The following is a 19,275-nucleotide window of genomic DNA, read 5'->3' as shown; positions in this document are numbered from 1 at the left end:
ACAGTAAATGTTAAGCTTTAATTTGAACAAAATATGTGAAGATAGCTTAAGATTTGTCTCATAGACAAATATTTTGGTGAGAATAGGTCCACAACAAAGCTCTGAATGACCTCAACAAGGCCTACTTTACCCCTGATCTCTCGAACTGCGAACAACACACAACACTGAGGTTGGACTCATTTGAAACTGCACAACACGACTTTTCCAGTGATATGAGACACATTCTGATTGGATTTTTTTTTTTAACGAACAGTAAATAAATCCATACAACCATCTGAATCAAACAGCTGCCATTTTTCTCTACAAGTTTTTTTTTATTTGAATCTCCAGTAACATTATTTATTATAGCTCTAATTTTTTGACAAAAAGTTTCACTGTTTAGAAGACTTGAGTTAAATTTCCAGTACCCTTTTGGCCTTTGATCTGTGTTAGCAGGTTTAAGAATAAGTTTAACCATACAGTGGTCAGTTAAAGGTGCAGAAGAAACTGTAGTGCTTGGCTCCAGACAAGATCTAAATTCAGAGACCAGCCAGAAATCTAATCTAGATTTCACTGAACCATCAATCAAATGAAGGCTTGGACACAAGGGTTTTTAGTCCACCATACATCTATTAAATTAAACACACTACAAAAGTTAAGCAATATGGCATTGTAATGATGTCTTGTATATTTTGAGGGAGATCTATCAAGCCAATTATCTATTACCATATTAAAGTCACCTCCGAAAATAAAGTTTTCAGTTGGATACCTTTTACCTAAATCCTTTACAACTCTTATAACATCATCAATCAATATTTTTGTAATGATAAAACCTTTGTAATCATCGGGAAGAAGGAGGCGGGAACCGGCGCACAATCAAAACATCATTTTAATATTGAAAATAAACACAAAACAGCGCACCAGCCCCTCACGGCCGACTTGTGCGCACAAAATAAAAAGCAAAACATAAAATATGGCCCAGGCCTGGTCCTCTCTCGTCCTTCACGGTCGTCGCTCCAGTTTTATATACTTCCATCTCCTACGTGGGACTCGAGACAGGTGGTGGGTTGCAGGTGTAGCTCATCTCCAATCACTACACCTGGCCTCACTCCTTGTACCCACGTTTCTCGGCCCCGCCCCACTCGTCACATACCCCCATCGCCCCTCGCAGGCCGGGGGGGTACCCTCGAGACTGCGCTCTACTCCCCCCCCCCCCCTTCCCTCCGGTGGGGGACCGCTTACAGGGACCTGCAGGAACCTGGGGGTAGGACAGACGAGGCGAGAGAAAAGGAGATGGAAGGAGGAGCGACAGGGACGAGAGAGGGGAGAGAGGAAAAAAAAAAAATTCCGGTTCCCAGACGCACTGCTGCTTTTCCCACGTCTCTCGGCCCCGCCCCACTCGTCACAATTTTGTTTTGGTTTTGATTATTATATCCATATATATTTCCCAGAATCAAAAAACGATCCTCTATTTCAAAAACGCATATTATCCAATGACCACAACTGTCCCTGGCAGTGGTTTTCCAAGGAAATTGTTTAAAAGTATAGCAATACCTGCTGACCTATTAGAACCATGAAAAAAAAGTATTTTATCTCCACCCTGGTTTGACCATAATTTTTCATCGATTTCAACAGAATGAGTTTCTTGGAGAAGCATTGTGCCTTTTCCTTTTTTACAAAAAAGGAATACTGATTTCCTTTTAACAAAATCTCTTAGACCCCTAGTGTTAAGTGAAAGCGGTTCCTGCTCATTAAAGAAAATGTCTGGGGAAAGGGAACATTGGGTAGATGATGTCAGGCAGTGGCCAAAACTTACTGATAAAAGCAATTTATTGACGTAATAATGTAAAAATATGTAAGGTAATGCAATTAAGAAGTGCATTAATTGATGACAACAATAAAACCTAATGCTGTCATTACTAGCTGTGTTGCTATATGTTCACAACCTTCAAATAACTATTAGGCCATCCTTAAAAATATTCTTGTTTGCCAATAACCCGACCGACCCAATTCATTATTTTTTCCCCTTTTAGTCCGACCGACTTGCCAATTGTAATTGCGTTAAGACCCACAGATTTTTTGTTTACTCTTCAAACAACTAATACAAATGCAATAAAATGTGAGACACACGCAATTGATGATTTTCAGACGCTCTCACGCCACACATCCATTTTCTCATGCACAGAAAAATCACAGAGCAAAGAGGACACAGAGACTGACAGACAAGACCGAGCAGGATACTTATGATAGAAAAAAAAATCTAATCTCTCAGATTCTGTCAATTTTATTACGAAATTCAAACAATAAATGCTTCTCCGCTCGACCAGGAAATCTGTGTATTCCGTATGGCCGTAAACATGGGCGGTCAATGTGCAACAAAGGTTCGTGAATTTCACAAACTGTTTTATTCCAGGCCTGTAGTTTTGTGCTGTTGTTAAAACAGCCAACCACATAACACGCTCTTCCCGGCATCAATGGACAAAATAACTTTTCGTACAGCTAACATCTGCTACAGCCGCCTACGGGACCAACACGCTAATTCTGCTACTTCCTTAGCAGCAAGGCACGCAGTAATGGCGGCTCTGCTTTACTTCCGTGTTTCGCCGGATTACTGTATAAAGTCTGAGGTATAAATCTCAATCTGTTACTTGAGAGGAAAATGACATGCTTTTGTCCAAAGCTCTGTCTTATCCAGAGTAACCCTGTTACCGTTGATGTAGCCCACATGTCCTCTGTAGTACACATTCTGGCCTGCCGCCCTGGCCTACTCCATCTTCGGCCATGCAGCTGCACGAGCCTCCCTGTCAGCTTTGCAAAAGTCTTGCTTGAAATGAATCCCCAGATCTTTGCAAACCTTAGAGTTTTTGGATAGTTTCCAGATGGCGTCACGGTGAAATCTCATGGTGAACTGGATAATAACCTGACGGTCTCTCCCCTCTTATTTTCTCCCGATGCAGTGCACAGTATCAACTACCAAATCCATCGATGTGTCCCACTGCGGCCCTAATCTAGAAGTTATACTCTTGACAATGTCTCTGGTGTTTTCATTGAATTTTTCTTTCAAACCATGTATTTTAAGGTTCCATCGTCTCTTGTAACGCTCCATCTCCGTGTCTTTATCTTTCAGCTCCTCGTTGTCCTTTACAAGATGGGGCATTTCTTTTTCTATCGCTTGAATCTTGAGCTTGCACTCTTTAATCTCAGTGACATTCAGCTCCACTAGTCTGGTAGCATTAGCCACCATGACAGAGTTTTCTCTCAGCTGGTCGCCGAAGCAGGGGCGGATCTACCGGGGTGGCATAGGGTGGCAAATGCCACCCTAAATGAAAGCCTTGCCACCCCTGCTGCCATCCCAGTTGGCAGCAACGAATTAAAAATTATGGCCAATTTGAAAATTTACGAGCGCGAACTTCCAATGTCCGACTGCAGTGAACGCAGCAGCACGAGAGCACGCCAGAGTCGCAAGAGACAATAGAGTCAGACAGTATGCAAGAGACTGGTTTGTTTGGAAAACTTTCTCAGTGCGCGCGAAGCGAGGGAACCATGAGACACAGGAGGAAAGAGGTAAATATGGATTATCTATCTATCAAGAAATTAAGCTTTAATAAAAGCACAGACTTTGAGATGATAAATTACTAACGCTACAGTAGTCTACTAGGCTACGTGATACGTTAACAACTTTTAAAAAGCGTGAGGATGAGTAACAACTTCGTTTTGTGTCAGAACTTTGACACTTTCATTCATAAATTCACCCCGTCTGTGTTTGCAAAGCGACAGGGATTGAATCGCGGAATTCAGTCACAAATGGAAATTGCTGAACGTCACGGAATTCAGCCATTTTTTTATGAATAGGGCTTGGGCGCCGCGTTGCATTCTGGGACGTCGTGGTCCTGCTGGCAGCCTCTCGAATGTAAACATACATCAAGATGAATGAGCAGAAGCAGAGTTAGGAGAAAGAGAAAAGATAGTAAAATCGTGAAAAGATTATGGGATTTATAGGGATACGCTAAATATGGATGCCAGGGACCAGTATGTGGACAAAATCGTTACTATTAACGGTTTGGATCCATATGAAATTCCCAACAAATAGTGGAGTACCGACGGAGACTTGCTGTCGCACTTTTGCATAATAGATATCTTCGGCTAACTTGTTTGTTTTGTGAGCGCCTACACTTCAGAATAGTTCTGAAGCTACAAGTCATTGAATTCTCATGTACAGTTCACAAATGGATGGGTATTTTCCTGTAAAATATCCCGTTAGCTCTTCAATCGGACCTGTCAAGTCTCTGTGTTGTTGTCCTGTTGCTACTCCTTGTCCTTCCAGCGAAACAGCTGTTTTCAAAGCATCGTTTTGCTTACTTGAAAGCAACCTTAGCGTGATGTTGGGCTTTTTAAGATAGCGTGGTTTTTGTGAGAGCACGATTTCACGCCAATCTGTAACTAAAGTCATGTTAGACCTAGCTTCACAAATCGCTTAAAGTTAGTTAATGCAGCAGTTTTGTAGTTCGAATTTTTTTATGTCAGCAGAGGGATAGGAACAAAAAGATGAATGTTGAAATTTCCCGTATTTTGGATGAGTAACCCAAGAAATTTCCATTATGTTCAATGTTGACTTAAGCTATATAAATGAATATTCAGATGTTATGGTCTCCGTCGCGCCTCCAAGCAGGAAAGCGGTGTAAAGTTAATCCATTTTCATTTTATTTTCCCCATGGCGATTATATGTTGCGCTATTTACACCCCACAATACAGCAACGCTTTACCATGGTTGAAATAGATTTTTAATTAATCAAATTAAGATACACGGATGAGAGGGAGTACGTCTAAACACTGCGCAGTAGCCCGAGTAGGAGTAAAGGAGGCTGTCAATGTGGTGGCCACGCCAAGTAATGACGTCACGACGCCCAAGCCCTATAAATCCAAAGTAGAGCTGTACAGCTCCATTCTTATTCTTATTAGTTATGCAGGTGTTGTGTCTTCACATTAAAAAGAATCCATTTCAGGGTATCCGTTTACTTGACAAAGAAATAAAATGTTCACAGCTTGCAGATGATACAACTATTTTTTTAAGAAGTAACAGAGAAATAGATGCAGCACTTAGGTGTTTAGATATGTTTTCATCAGTTTCAGGTTTAACTGTAAATATTAATAAATGCGAACTGTTTCCACTGAAAGATATATCTGATGGTGTGGTGGAATTGTGTGGTATACCAGTTAAAACCCAGGTTTCTTATTTGGGAATCAAAATTTGTAAAAATCAGAAGGAAAGAATTGATTTAAATTATCTTCCATTGATTGATAAAATACAAAATAAATTTAATTCTTGGTTAATTAGAGATTTATCTTTGAATGGTAGAATATTACTATCAAAAGCTGAAGGACTGTCAAGATTATCTTATACAGCAATGGTTTTAGATACTCCAAAGTCATGTATTAGTCAGGTAAATAAGAAAATGTATAACTTTATTTGGAAGAATAAACTACATTATTTAAATAGAGACATTCTAGGTAATTTATTTAATCAAGGTGGTTTAAATGCTATTGACTTTGGAGTATCTAATGTTGTCTTTAAAATTAAATGGATTCAAAATTGTATTAAATCTAATAATCAATTATGGTATTACATCCCAAATTTAGTTTTTGACAAAATTGACGGTATTAATTTTCTCCTCAATTGTAACTTTGATATCAATAAAATTCCCCTTAAGCTGTCTAACTTTCATAGACAAGCTCTATTATCTTGGTTGTTGGTGTACAAACACAATTTCTCTCCCCACAGGTGTTTGATTTGGAACAATAAAGATATTAAATATAAGAATAAGACACTTTTTTTCGATTATTGGTTCAGAAATAATATTATATTGGTGACACAGTTGTTTCGTCCTGATGGTGTTTTACTTTCATATGGAGAATTTTTAGATAAGTTTAAACTTCCAATTTCTGCAAAGGATTATGCAGTGGTCTTTGATGCTATACCTTCTGGTCTTCTTCAGTTGATGCGAGCTGCTGATGCTTTTGATTTGAACATAACTAATGACTTAAATGTAAAGTTAGATGGTATAAGTATTCTTGATAAAAAATGCAATAATAATTTTCTTAGACAGATTTGTCGGCCATTTAGAATACCCCCAGCTAAAAGTTTTTGGAATTCTCGCTTTAAGGACATTAATTGGGAGGAGGCTTTTATAATCTCCAGGAGATACTGTGTCATCAATAAGATTCGCGAGGTTTCATTTAAAATTATTCATTGTATTTATCCAGTAAATGAGGTTATTAAAAGATTTAAGAAGGATATTGATTTGAAATGTGTCTTTTGTAATTTGAATGATGAAAGTATATGTCATCTTTTTTTGATTGTATTTGTACTAAATTATTCTGGTATGATTTTAGGATCTTCTTTGAAGAGATTTCAGGAATTGACATTACTTTAGAAGAAAAGAATGTTTTATTTTATTATGATAAGCCTTTAGAGAATACATTCTATTTTGTTATTAATTTGTTTATTATATTAGCGAAATATCACATTCATAAATGTCGATGGTCAAAGAGTACACCTAATTTTTTACAATTTAAATTTGAGTTACGTCAGTATCTTAAAGTGATGGAATGTGTAAGGAACTCCAAAGCAAAAAAGACTATAGATTGTTGTAAAGCCTTGAAACGTTATCCTTTTTAAGGACTTTTGTATACTTATTTTGTAGTTGGAGATATGGATTTGTTTTTAATACCCCTCTGTATATAGTTCTTATTTTTGTTTGTTGATTTATTTAGTATTTACCTTTTCTTTTTTTTTTTCACAATTATTGTCAGGTTGAATATACAGTATTTATATTTTTGCTTTTATTGTTCATTTGTATGTGAATTGTCACTAAATAAAGCATAAAAAAAAAAAATAAAAAAAAAAAAAAGTAGAGCTGTACATTTAATCAAGTCTCGATATGGACTAGTGTCTGTGAATATTAAAGGTGTTCAGTACAGTCGCTCCCTACCAAGGGGCAAGGAACTCGACCGGAAGTTGAAGTCGGGTGGGGGCTGCCATCTTTTAGCAGAACTTCACTTGCGTTAGCATTCCCATTGACTCCCATTCATTTTGGCGTCACTTTGACAGCGAATAACTTTAAATCTGAGGCGTTTAAAGACTCTGTTTGTCCATTATTTATTTCTAAAGATACACGACAATGTATAAAGGGCTCCATTACCTTCTATGTTACATTATGGCCCCGTATAAACAGTTTTTGTAAAAAATAGGCTAACGATTGCGTCATAACCACTCGGCTCTCTGTCGCATTACCGTACAGACAGGAGGAGAAGCTCGCAGGCAATTAACTTAATATGGCGTACTGGCGTTACATTTTAAAATACTATACAAAATAATTAATCAGAATACTTACTCCTGCTCACTCACGACAAAGAACTCCCCGCTCAAGCTCGCCGTCTCTGCAAGATTAACGATGGCAGTTTGCACACACAGCTACTAGAAGATTTACATCTGGCAGACAGGTTGCTGACGTCATCAAGCTTCGTTTGAGTCTGCGCGTCAGAAACGGAAGTGCTAAAAAACGCTAAAACTGGGCTTCATTTGTCTCAATTGAATTCCAATGGGGTCGCTGTGTCCATTTCTTTTACTGTCTATGCTCCCTACACGCACCATCCCAGTTGCTCAAAAAAAAAAAAAAAAAAAAAAACCTTCTGCCATTCTCCATCCGCGCTCGCGACCGCTCGCCCTTCATGTTTGCGGCTGAATATTCAGAATTGATGGATGAACATCTATGCCCGGATGACATCCGTAATCCGTGTCAGAGAAAAGAAAACTAAAGAAAGTAAGAAAAAAAAAAAAAAAAAACAGGCATAAAATTGGCATGGACGTTCGAGTCTCAAATTTAGGGACCGTCTCTAAAGTTACATGCGTTATTATCATAGACTGTAAAAAAATATTATTATACACTTTTCTAACGTCAGTAGCATTTGAGGAGAATGACTTACAGTCATAAAAACAACTGTAATTGTTCATTTAGGTGTCAGCTATAATGCACAATTGAATTGAATGTTTGATATTTATTAAAATAAACTGTAAATCATGTAAATCATGCTACTTTTTCACATGGGCTCAAACGCAAATTTGAAGCTCAAAAGCATTTGAGGAGAAAGACTTGCAGTCATAAAACAATTGTAATGTGTTCATTTAGGTGCCAGCTACAATGCACACCTTATACATTTTTAATATATATATTAAAATAAATTATAAATCAATTAGGTAAAAACAAGGTCCGTTAATCACTTCCAGGCACATTCCTGTGAATTTTTTTTTTCAGGTTCCCTTACGAAAATTAACCATGGTTTTAACAATAACACCCCAAATCATCCTTCTTGTTGAAAATTAACCATGGTTTTGTTACTTCAAATAATAATTTACAAAGAAGTATTAATATACTGTAATATTTTTTTTTTGATGTTGTTGTTGCTATAAAAACAGACCTAAGCCATCAATAGCCTTTAAAATGACTTAAAATGCATTACATAAAAAAACAATGAGGCAATAATTATTGGTTAATAATAACACTGTTAAAATACATAATATAGGCAAATACAAAATAAACAATTTATGTACATGTTATTACAAATGCTTGCAAAGGGAGCCAAATGCCATGTAATTGCTGCTGTTACACTTACAGGACAATCAAACCCTTGATTAGGCTACTGACCAAACATTTCATTCAAATATTCACTTCATCTTTCATTTTTGGCCACCTTGTTGCTATAGTTGACACAGCCTTTATAATTTCTTCAACAAAAAACGTGCATATCACAACCCTTACAAAAAGAAACCATGGTTTTATCATAGTAAAACTGCTTAATGTCCTTTTGCATGATTTCTTTATGCTTGAGACTATAAAATAAATTAGTCATAATAAAGTTGTAGCCATAGGTAAACATCAATAGCTACAATTGTAATTTGTAAATAATACAATTTATTCATTTAACATTCTTTTTTCACCCCTATAGTAGGTGTTTTTTTCCATCATCATATTTGAGGAATGGGGGCACAACAATACAGTCCAGTATAGGAAACCTGTTTGGCCAGCAGCGGCCCTGAAGGTGTTGTTATACAAGTCTCTGGGAATGTGTGCTCTAACACACACACACACACACACTGAAGCACGCATGGTGTTTTCAGCTCTTCTCTATATTGACGCATGATGTAGGCTACACATTTGCATGCAAGCGCGCTATGAGAGAATTTCACCATTTCATTTGATTATAAAACTATCACCATTCATTCGTATTGTATACAAAGACGGACAGAAAGGGCATGACAACCTGTCAAAATAAAATTTCGGTATAACTTGAAGAAATTCAAACAGAAATATATTACTATTGCACAGTAGAATATGCTATACGTCAAGTAGGCTGTAACAATAAAACCTTCCTGTTCATCGGGAAGAAGGAGGCGGGAACCGGCGCACAATCAAAATGAACTTTAATGACACAAAATAAACACAAAACACAAAATAAAAAGCAAACATAAAATAATGTCCCAGGCCTGGTCATCTCTCGTCCTTCACTATAGTCGCTCCAGTTTTATATCCTTCCATCTCCTACGTGGGACTCGATACCGACGGTGGGGCTCAGTTGCAGCTCATCTCCAATCACTACACCTGGCCTCACTCCTCGTTCCCACACCTCTCGGCCCCGCCCCACTCACCACATAGGCCTATAAGCTAATAATAATAGTTTATGACAAAAATCATTAGAATATTAAAAGATATAAGTAAAGATCATGTTCAATGAAGATATTTATTAAATGTCCTACTTGAAATATATTAAAACTTAATTTTTGATTAGTAATATGTAATGCTATTGCCTTTCGGGGGAGGCACAAATGGCTGCACAGCAGTTGCCTCCTGGTCTTCGATAATCTCCATCCTTCAGCATCCTCAACAGCAGCAGCACTTCAGATCGCTGGAGCTGGAGGAAAATGGCCGGCCCTTCGTGATGGCTCAGCAGCTCCGGGATGCGTGCCACAAATGGCTGTTGGCCGGGGAAGTGACGTGAACCAAATCATCGATCGTGTGGTGCTGGAAAAGTTCATCTCTCTGTTACCAACGACCCCCGCACCACTAGGGTGGAGGGGAAGTCGTGCTAGTCACTAAGAAATAGTAAGTAGTTAGTTACTTTATTAAAAAAGTAACTCAATTACTGGTTGATTACTTACACCAAAAAGTAATGCAAATTAGGTGGTCTCCCTTTCCTAGTGATCTGTTATTGTAATCTTGCTAGAATCCCTTCTTGCTAGAAAGTGTGTTTAGAAGAGATAATAAAGGCACAAACCGAGAACAGATTTTGGAGAACAAATATTATGTGTTCAAATAGTAAACAACAAAAAAAAGCTATTATTTGGACAATTATTATATTCTAATTATAAGGATCATAATTTTGTACTCAATAACAATTGATATTTTAAACCAAGGGACATTCTCTCTTTCTGGGCAACAGATTAGTACTCTGAGGTAATAATGAAGTATATGGAGATGTTTAATACGCTAGTTAACCTTAAGGAGTAATACTGGACTTCATAGGACTGGGCTTGCTTGTTTTTGGCAGAACTGGATGTTATCAAGCCCGAGGCAATGTCTGCTACTGAACTAGCAAAATACGTACCATTGAAATTAACAGGATAAAAAGTTGTTACAGATATATTATCATGGAACTGTTCAGTCTATTATTGCTTTTGATTTTCACTTCACTTTAATCCAACGAGACAGATGTGCGAATGAAATATTGAAGCCATAAACCTATTTATAAAAATGATTACATTACAATCAAGGCATACACGGACCAACTGTCTTGTCCATGTTCTCTCACTTGAATCCTGTTGAGTCTTGAGTCTCATGACCTTCTGCAAGCCCCGCCTTGTTCATGCAGTGATTGACGTGGCAGGAGAGGGCGGAAACGTGATCGGCTCAGAATTTTCAATGTGCATATTGAATTTTGCTACATTCATTGCGGGACACTGAATGAAAATGCCACCATAAGTGTATTTTCATTTCCATTTTGCACCAAATGTTGCACAAATGTATTGGAGAAATGCATTGCCATTTTACATATTGCATTGTCATTTTGCATATTACATTCCAAATTGAATATTGCTACCCATATGCTTCCATACAAAAGGGACATTAATGACATCACATTCTTAACACATAAACATTAATATGGAGCTGTTTCCCCCTTGATAGCTATAACAGCTTTTTGTCTATTTATCTCGTAGAGCATTTGTGAGGACAGTCACTGATGTTGGATCGGAAGGCCTGTGCTGTGCTGATATTAATGACAATGAAACTTTGGAACTCTTCAGCTATTGAATCAAGAGAGCATTGGCCATTGAGTATTTGTCTTTTACAAACCATGCGCCTCTGCACCTGATGATCCTGCTCTATGACTTCAAGCTGCTGTTCCAAAATGCTGCCACTTATATATAATAATTCAATAATTCAGCTGCCTGTGGACTATCTAGCAGCATAGAAAATTCACTGATATATTGAGAAGGTGGCTTCCCATCATAGTACCACACTTGAATTCACTAAGCTCTTAAGAATAATTTTTTTCCACAAATGTTTTTGTCTGATTAAAACACTTAAATTCAGTAATTAAAAGGTGTGTCCCAATGTTTTTGTCCATATAGTGTTTTGACCTCGAGTTTGTTAAAAAAACGCATTAAAAAAAACAGATGAACTGTGTTTCTGTGTTCTAATTTGCTCAGAGAAGACAAAGTGCGATCAATATCATTGCATAGCATATTTACTTCGCAATAACAAAACAAAAGTTGTGATCCAAGTAAAGCAGATCCAATTGAAAAGGTAAATCGAAAAACAAAGAAGCAGACAGCATACATTGCCAGAGAGAAGTCTTCTATTTCATCTGATGATCTATTTATTTTAATAAAGAATTACAAAATGTCAAAAAATATATGAAATGTATGCACAAATGAATAGCTTAAAAATGTGATCAAAAAGATTCAATTGGAAAATATTTTTTTTTATGAAATAGCAACAGTGGTTTTCGGAGTGGCTAAAATATTAATATCTTATTCGTAAGTAATTTTGGGACACATGGGATGGGAAATCTTATTTGCACTTGTTTTCTCAACATTCCTATTTTATACATAAATTAAATAAGCAACTTGGATTGAAACTTTGACTTCTGTGCCTTATTTAATCATAAAAGAGATCAGAGTTCAAATCTAAATTTTGTCATTAATAACTCACCCTCATGTCATTCCAAACCCGTGAGACCTCCGTTTATCTTTGAAACACAGTTTAAGATATTTTAGATTTAGTCCGAGAGCTCTCAGTCCCTCCATTGAAGCTGTGTGTACGGTATACTGTCCATGTCCAGAAAGGTAAGAAAAACATCAAAGTAGTCCATGTGACATCAGAGGGTCAGTTAGAATATTTTGTAGCATCGAAAATACATTTCGGTCTAAAAATAGCAAAAACTACGACTTTATTAGTATTTTACACGACTACTTAGATGATGTTTTTCTTACCTTTCTGGACATTAGTGATGTGTCATTCGTGAACAAATCGTTCTTTTTGAATGAATCTTTTAGGTGAACGAATCATTCTCGATCACGTAATCCACTGACTCATATTTCTCGTTCAGTGAAGTTCCTCCCTCCACAGCAGCGCGGCACTATAAGCAGCACATGCGCAGCTCATTGAACCGGTTAACAACCATTTCATCCTGTCAAAGAATTACTCAACCTTGAGCCAATAGCCTTCAAGTATTAGATGTGACAGAGCATGTGATTTGTTGAATGTAGTGAACGAATATGCCCTTCAATTAACTAGTTTCATATGAGTCTGAACGAGATCTAGAGATCTTATCGTTCGTGAATGAAATGACTGAACTGATACCCATGTCGTTCGTGAATGAGTTGAATGATTTAGTACATCTCGTTCCTGAATGAAATGACTGAACTGGCACACGCCGTTCGTGAATGAGTTGAATGAACGGATACGTCGTTCGTGAATGAAATAAATGAGAGTAAACCGGTTTAGTCTGCCATTTAGCATGTCAGTCTCGCAAAATGCAAAGCACAGCTACATGTACTGTGCACATAAGCTTGTTTTGATATTTAGCATACAGAATTCCACGTTTAATCCCGGATTTATGAATGTGAATATATGATATACAACCTATCTGACCAAACAATTAAAATGCTAATTAGGCAAGAAAACCTTGTGCTTTGTTCATCTGAACAAGTTAATTAGACTTTATATATTGAATGCGATTATGCACACATTTTAATAAAGCCAGATCAGTTTTTGTAACAAGTGAATACGTTCGTTGACTTAAGACATAACACATAATACACTCTTTTTGCCACCTGCTGGCTTATTTTGTGTAATATAAAGAAATGAAAACTGAACGAATCAATGAACGATTCTGAACAAATCATTTTTGGTGAATGAACTGAAAATGAACGAATCTCTTGAAAGAATCATAATTTCCACTACTACTGAACATGGACAGTAGACCGTACACACAGCTTCAATGGAGGGACTGAGAGCTCTCGGACTATATCTTAAAAAATATCTTAAACTGTGTTTCCGAAGATAAACGGAGGTCTCACGGGTTTGGAACGACATGAGGGTTATTAATGACATAATTTTTATTTTTCGGTGAACTATCCCTTTAAATGTTTTAAAAAATGCATTCAAATATAAACAGGATTAGGGTAAAATAGATGTCAACATGGTCACTATCAACGCGTTTGTGTGTGTGTGTGCGCGCATGTGTGTGTGTTTGGTGTAGCACATCACCTGTGGAATCAAGTGTTTCTACAAAAGGTGTGCTAAGACTGGCTCCGCCCCCACCAAGCAGTCGACTGTCTGATTAATCAAGAGGGGCGCGGGGTGGCAACTCGGGAGGTAAAGGGTCCAGCTGAGGAGAACCACTAACTCCACCATAACACACTACAGTGAAAACACATCAAATAACAAATACATCACCATCTGTAGTTACTGATACTTATTTGTATTTGTTTTTTCTGCTACATATAAATATTTCAGTTCAGGATCAGATGTTTTTAATGCTTGTTAATCACAAAATTGCTTCCCTTTATTTGGGGGCTGATTTTAGCACTGGCAAACATCACACAATCATAAGTCTCATTACACATACTGTCCTGAATGCAGCTGACCACTTTAATGCTGACATCACCTCCAAACTCTTACCTTGAGACAGGTGGTCGTTGAATTCTGGTGTACTGCTGAGGTTGGTGAGAACACTCCCTCAACATCCTCTTGCTCACTGATTAGAAGGTTCAATGAGTACATTTGAGATCTAAGTTTTGATTGCCATGCATGCAAACATGATCTCATTATAGCCTTTCAATATACATTGTGGTTTTAATGATTCAAAACACAAAGTCTTACCTTAAAAAACGGTACCTCTGATCTCACTAAGCCAAGCTCTAATCTGAACCGCATTTCTGGTCTCGATCACGTACAGCACCTGACCTTCCAACTGCGAAAAACACAAACAGATCAGATCTGCTTACAGTTTTTTATGGTTGTTTACACACTAAAATTAAAATTTCCACACAATTAGCAAAATTTTACTCCAATGAGCAAAACACCTCCACAGATTTGCACAACATTACACACAATGTCTGCTTCACCCTTTTTGCAAAACATTACACACAGTGATTTGTAAAACTCTACACACATTTTCACACCTTAGACACAGATAAGGATTGTGAGGTTACTTCCTTGTAATTACAAAGCACCGGACTGCCAATTACCACACTAATGAACGAACTGGATAAACACATCTACCAGGTGTGGAAGCACACATGTGCTAATTTGAAAACGTAGCACTCAGGTGTGCTATAAAAGGCAGCAGGTGAGCTCACCTGTCTTCAACAAAAATGGAAGGAGTTAGAATAAGAAGAAGAGTGAGAATGAGAGGGGGAGCTCAAAGAGGAGATGAAGGAGGTAGAGGAAGAGGCATAGGTAGAGGAGAAGGAGGTAGAGAAAGAGGCATAGGTAGAGGAGAAGGAGGTAGAGGAAGAGGAGAAGGAGGTAGAGGAAGACACCTAGGAAGAGGAAGAGGTAGAGAAGGGCTTGAAGAGGTGATAGAACCTGAACAAAGACGACGAGGACCAAATTTGACTCGAGAAATCCGTGCAACACTTATTGACCATGTTATCAACCATGGACTGACACTGATGGAAGCTGGACAAAGAGTTCAACCAAATCTCAGCAGAAATACTGTTGCGTCAGTAATTCGGACATTTCATCGAGAAAACCGGTAAGCTAACCACACAGTATACATTGAAAGAGAAGCTTGTATAATCAATGTTGTTTACTGTGACATTTGACAGTAGGCTGCACATCTATCTATCTATCTATCTATCCATAGGATTGAGGGTCGAGGACACCAAGGTGGAAGGGGCCCTATATCTATCTATCTATCTATCTATCTATCTATCTATAGGATTGAGGGTCGAAGACACCAAGGTGGAAGGGGCCCTATATTTATCTATCTATCTATCTATCCATAGGATTGAGGGTCGAAGACACCAAGGTGGAAGGGGCCCTATATTTATCTATCTATCTATCTATCCATAGGATTGAGGGTCGAAGACACCAAGGTGGAAGGGGCCCTATATCTATCTATCTATCTATCTATCTATCTATCTATCTATCCATAGAGAGTGAAACATCTGCGCAATGAGTATGTGGAGGTATGCATTGTTCATCTGACTATGGTGTGGTATCATACACTGCTCATAATGTTCTGTCACAAAAATACTGTGCTATTGAATAGATATTGAATAGCATCCTATTTTCTTTAATGTGTTTCAGAGAGTCTTGCAAATGGATGCTGCTGAAATTCAACATGAATTTATATATGTGGATGAGGCTGGATTTAACCTTGCAAAAACAAGAAGAAGAGGGAGAAATGTAATTGGGCACAGGGCAATCACCAATGTGCCAGGGCAGCGAGGGGGTAACATCACCCTTTGCGCTGCTATCACACAAAATGGGGTCCTCCACCACCATGCAAATCTGGGACCCTATAATGCAAATCTGATACTTGCATTGCTTGACTGATTGCATGAGATTGTCACAGCATTACACCGAGTGGACCAGTTACAGTATTCTTGTTGCTTTTACAGTCATTTTCTTTCATTTCTGTTTACTTTTACTTTACTTTTCTTCAGAGTCAATGTGTATGTACTGTAATTCATGCAGTAATTTTTATTTGTCTATAGATTTTATTTGTTTACAGTAATTGATATCATTGTTGGTTGATCACTGTAACTGATTATGGTAAGAAATACTGTAAGTATTGAAATAAATACTTGAAATATTCAGTCTGCAGCATCAAGTGTTGTGGAGTGCTTGGTAAGGTTATAGTAGGCCTACAGTATTTGTCTACATTCTCCTTATATCTCAAAACAAATCATGAATGTTGTGAGTTTCTCACTATTTTTTTTGTCACCTAAATTATCTCTTACATACAGTAAGAATGTCTGGCCAAAAATCTATTTTTATTTTTTTTACAAATGTGTTTTTTATTTATCACAGCAGTGTGAAACTGGCTGCAATAGTGTATGATCATTGACGACTGTGTTGGTTAAATGAAAACAAGTAGCATTTTCACAAATATGTGTGTATGTTTTGACTGAAGTGTGTCATTTTGCAAACAATCTAGGAATTTTGCTAATTGATTGTGGTGTTTGGATAATTGTGATTATATTTTGACAAAAAGAACTGTTTTCAAAATTGCGTGTAAACAATTGAAAAAAACTGTAAACAGAGCAGTTTTTAAACAATATGGATCTTTGAGAAGGGTCTTACAGCACAGGATGCAAAAGTGAATAAAATGTATAACATTTCTATTAAATTTGTATACAAATATACTTGAAGGTGGTGAACATGTTGCTTTTTAACCACCAAAAGTGTTTCCTTTTCGCCTCATTATTGCAGATTTGACTCACTACTACATGCAAAAATAGAGGTGTGCTGACATACCTGCAGAAGAAAGGTGTTCTCTTTGTCTGGCATCTCTGTCGCTGTAGTGCTCCTCACATCAACAATAGAGCAACATGGGACAGTCATTCTGGGATTGGATGTCTAGAAGTATTCAAAAACATCAAAATATATAAAGGATTTATAAGTTAAGCTAAATTAATATACAAGACTAATGTTCAATAGTTGAACTGTTTTCAACATTGATAATATGAAGAAATGTTTCTTTAGCACTAAATCGCATATGCTGAATATTAGAGTGATTTCTGAAGCATCACGTAACACTGAAGTCTGCTATAAATTCAAGTCTTCAATTGGAGGAATATATTACATTTTAAAACATATTCAAAGACAAAACAGTCCCTATAAAGTAAAATAATATCTCCCAATATTAGCGTTTTATTGTATTTTTAATCAATACATAAGAGCAGAAATCATCTCACTCACCGTAGGTGGGATGTAAAACTCCAGGAAATATTCCAATCCTCCATCCCCATGTTGTTCTTTCAGGACTAGATGGCACTCATGCCAATGCATCCCCTTTCCGCCTGCAGCTCCTCCCATGGCAGTGGGATGTCCCGATGCTGTGCTGTCCATGCCGTGGCGCAGCAGTCCAAAAGAAATTCCTGGGAATCCATGATTGCTGGCAAACTCTTCCGAAGATGAGCACACAGTCACACCTCCCTCCCTTACCAGCCTGCCCTTCTTGCTGGAGGCACCAAAGCTGCTTGGTGGTAGTGCTGAAGAATTAGCCGAGCTGCAGTTCTGAGGGGCGTCACTGGAAGACCTGCTCCAGTGCAAGATGCCATGCACTCTCCCTCGGACGCTGTGGGCCACGGTGTGTAAAGAGAACCACTTTTTTAGTTTATTCTTCAATTGACCCCCAATGGATCTCCCATTGCCTTTTGACCCAGAGTTTGCTGGTGTGCCAGAGGGATTGGGGCATGTCGAAATCTGGCTGAGATCAGCTCTTTCTGAGGTCATATCATCCTCACCCTCATTGTCCCTTGCTACTACATCTGCTTCTACCTCCTCTTCCGTGACAGGCCCCACCCAGCTGTCTTCCTCTTCTTCCAGGTCTTTGTATCCAGGTTGGTTATATTTTACCGCTATTCCCCTGTCCTCCCTCCGCCCGTTATTCCCGCCCATAGAGGAAGAGCATGAAGAAGAGGAGGATGGTGGGAGGATTGGAGTATGAGCATACAACTCCTGAAATGTTCCGGCACTCTGGAACTGCTTCGATCCACAGCCTTCTTGGGTCATGGCCGGTGTGGGTGCAGCCTGTGTGTGAGTAGGCATGCATGGTGTGGAGGCTTCTGACGGCAGCAGGGACAGCGATGCTGTTTCCTCCTCCAGTGATGTAACGTTAGATTGGGTGACCCAGCACACCGTTCCATCTTTACTGACGGTCCCCTCGTGCTCACTCTCAAAATGTCGAATGGATCTGTCTGTGAAGCAGTGGCAAAAAGCAGTGGCCGAATCAGGGGAGTTATGAGGGTTCTCCTGCAAAAGGGCCTGGAAATGCTGGGCAAAGACACCAGCGGCTACTCGGGCATAAAGCTCCCAGAACTCGGTCCAGCAAAGGCAGGGAGACGGAGATGGTAGGGGTGTCTCGGATAACGATGACAAGGGCTGACTAGCAGGAGTTGGAGGAGGCAAGGGTCTTGTGGAGAGTGGCAACAGTGATGGAGAAAGAGGAGAAGGAGATGGAGTTGGGGAGGGTGGAAGGTGAGACGAACTTTGTTGCATTGCGAACAACATGCACATGAGGGGGCACTCAGGGGTACTTGAACTGCTCATCAGGCTACACTTTTACAAAAGACATGAATTTGGAAAACCTGACCGAAAAATGTGGCCTGAAAATGACTGACAATCATTTCCCAAAAATGTAAAGAAAATGAATTGAATCTGAAATAGTTCACAATCTGCACAAAATTTGTAAACACGTATGAGGAGTAACACTGAATTATGTAGTGAGCAGCAGGATGAGGCGATGGTAGTTCTCAGGTGATCTCCAGTTTTAGGGCTCTGTGAGAATCCTGCGGTAGGGATTTTTGACCTTTATGTCAAATTAAGAGAGAAATAGATAAATTAATATTGTTTTTAAACAATTTAACAATGTGGTCTTAAATTTTTTTTTTAAATAGAAATAATAACAATATTACAGTTAAAAGGATTGTTCAGCTACAAATGAAAAGTCATCATAATGGTGTTACAACCCTGAATGAGAATATATATATATATATATATA

At 38.2% G+C, this 19,275-nt stretch overlaps 1 protein-coding gene across 1 annotated transcript; it reads right to left on the bottom strand.

The window, feature by feature from the left end:
- Positions 1-13,657: 13,657 nt before the first annotated feature.
- Positions 13,658-19,062, bottom strand: LOC128021613 (SH2B adapter protein 1-like). Its single transcript, XM_052608922.1, has 5 exons — positions 17,472-19,062; positions 17,028-17,129; positions 14,421-14,511; positions 14,220-14,295; positions 13,658-13,958 (listed from the first exon to the last, which is right to left on the bottom strand). Exons 1-3 carry the CDS (start codon positions 18,822-18,824, stop codon positions 14,422-14,424), a joined length of 1,545 nt encoding a protein of 514 aa, XP_052464882.1. The 5' UTR covers positions 18,825-19,062; the 3' UTR covers positions 13,658-13,958; positions 14,220-14,295; position 14,421.
- Positions 19,063-19,275: the final 213 nt, after the last annotated feature.

Source organism: Carassius gibelio, chromosome A10, assembly GCF_023724105.1.
Source record: "Carassius gibelio isolate Cgi1373 ecotype wild population from Czech Republic chromosome A10, carGib1.2-hapl.c, whole genome shotgun sequence".
NCBI lineage: Eukaryota > Metazoa > Chordata > Actinopteri > Cypriniformes > Cyprinidae > Carassius > Carassius gibelio.
Note: the sequence above shows the minus strand (reverse complement) of the source record. Positions and strands in the feature narration are given on the sequence as shown.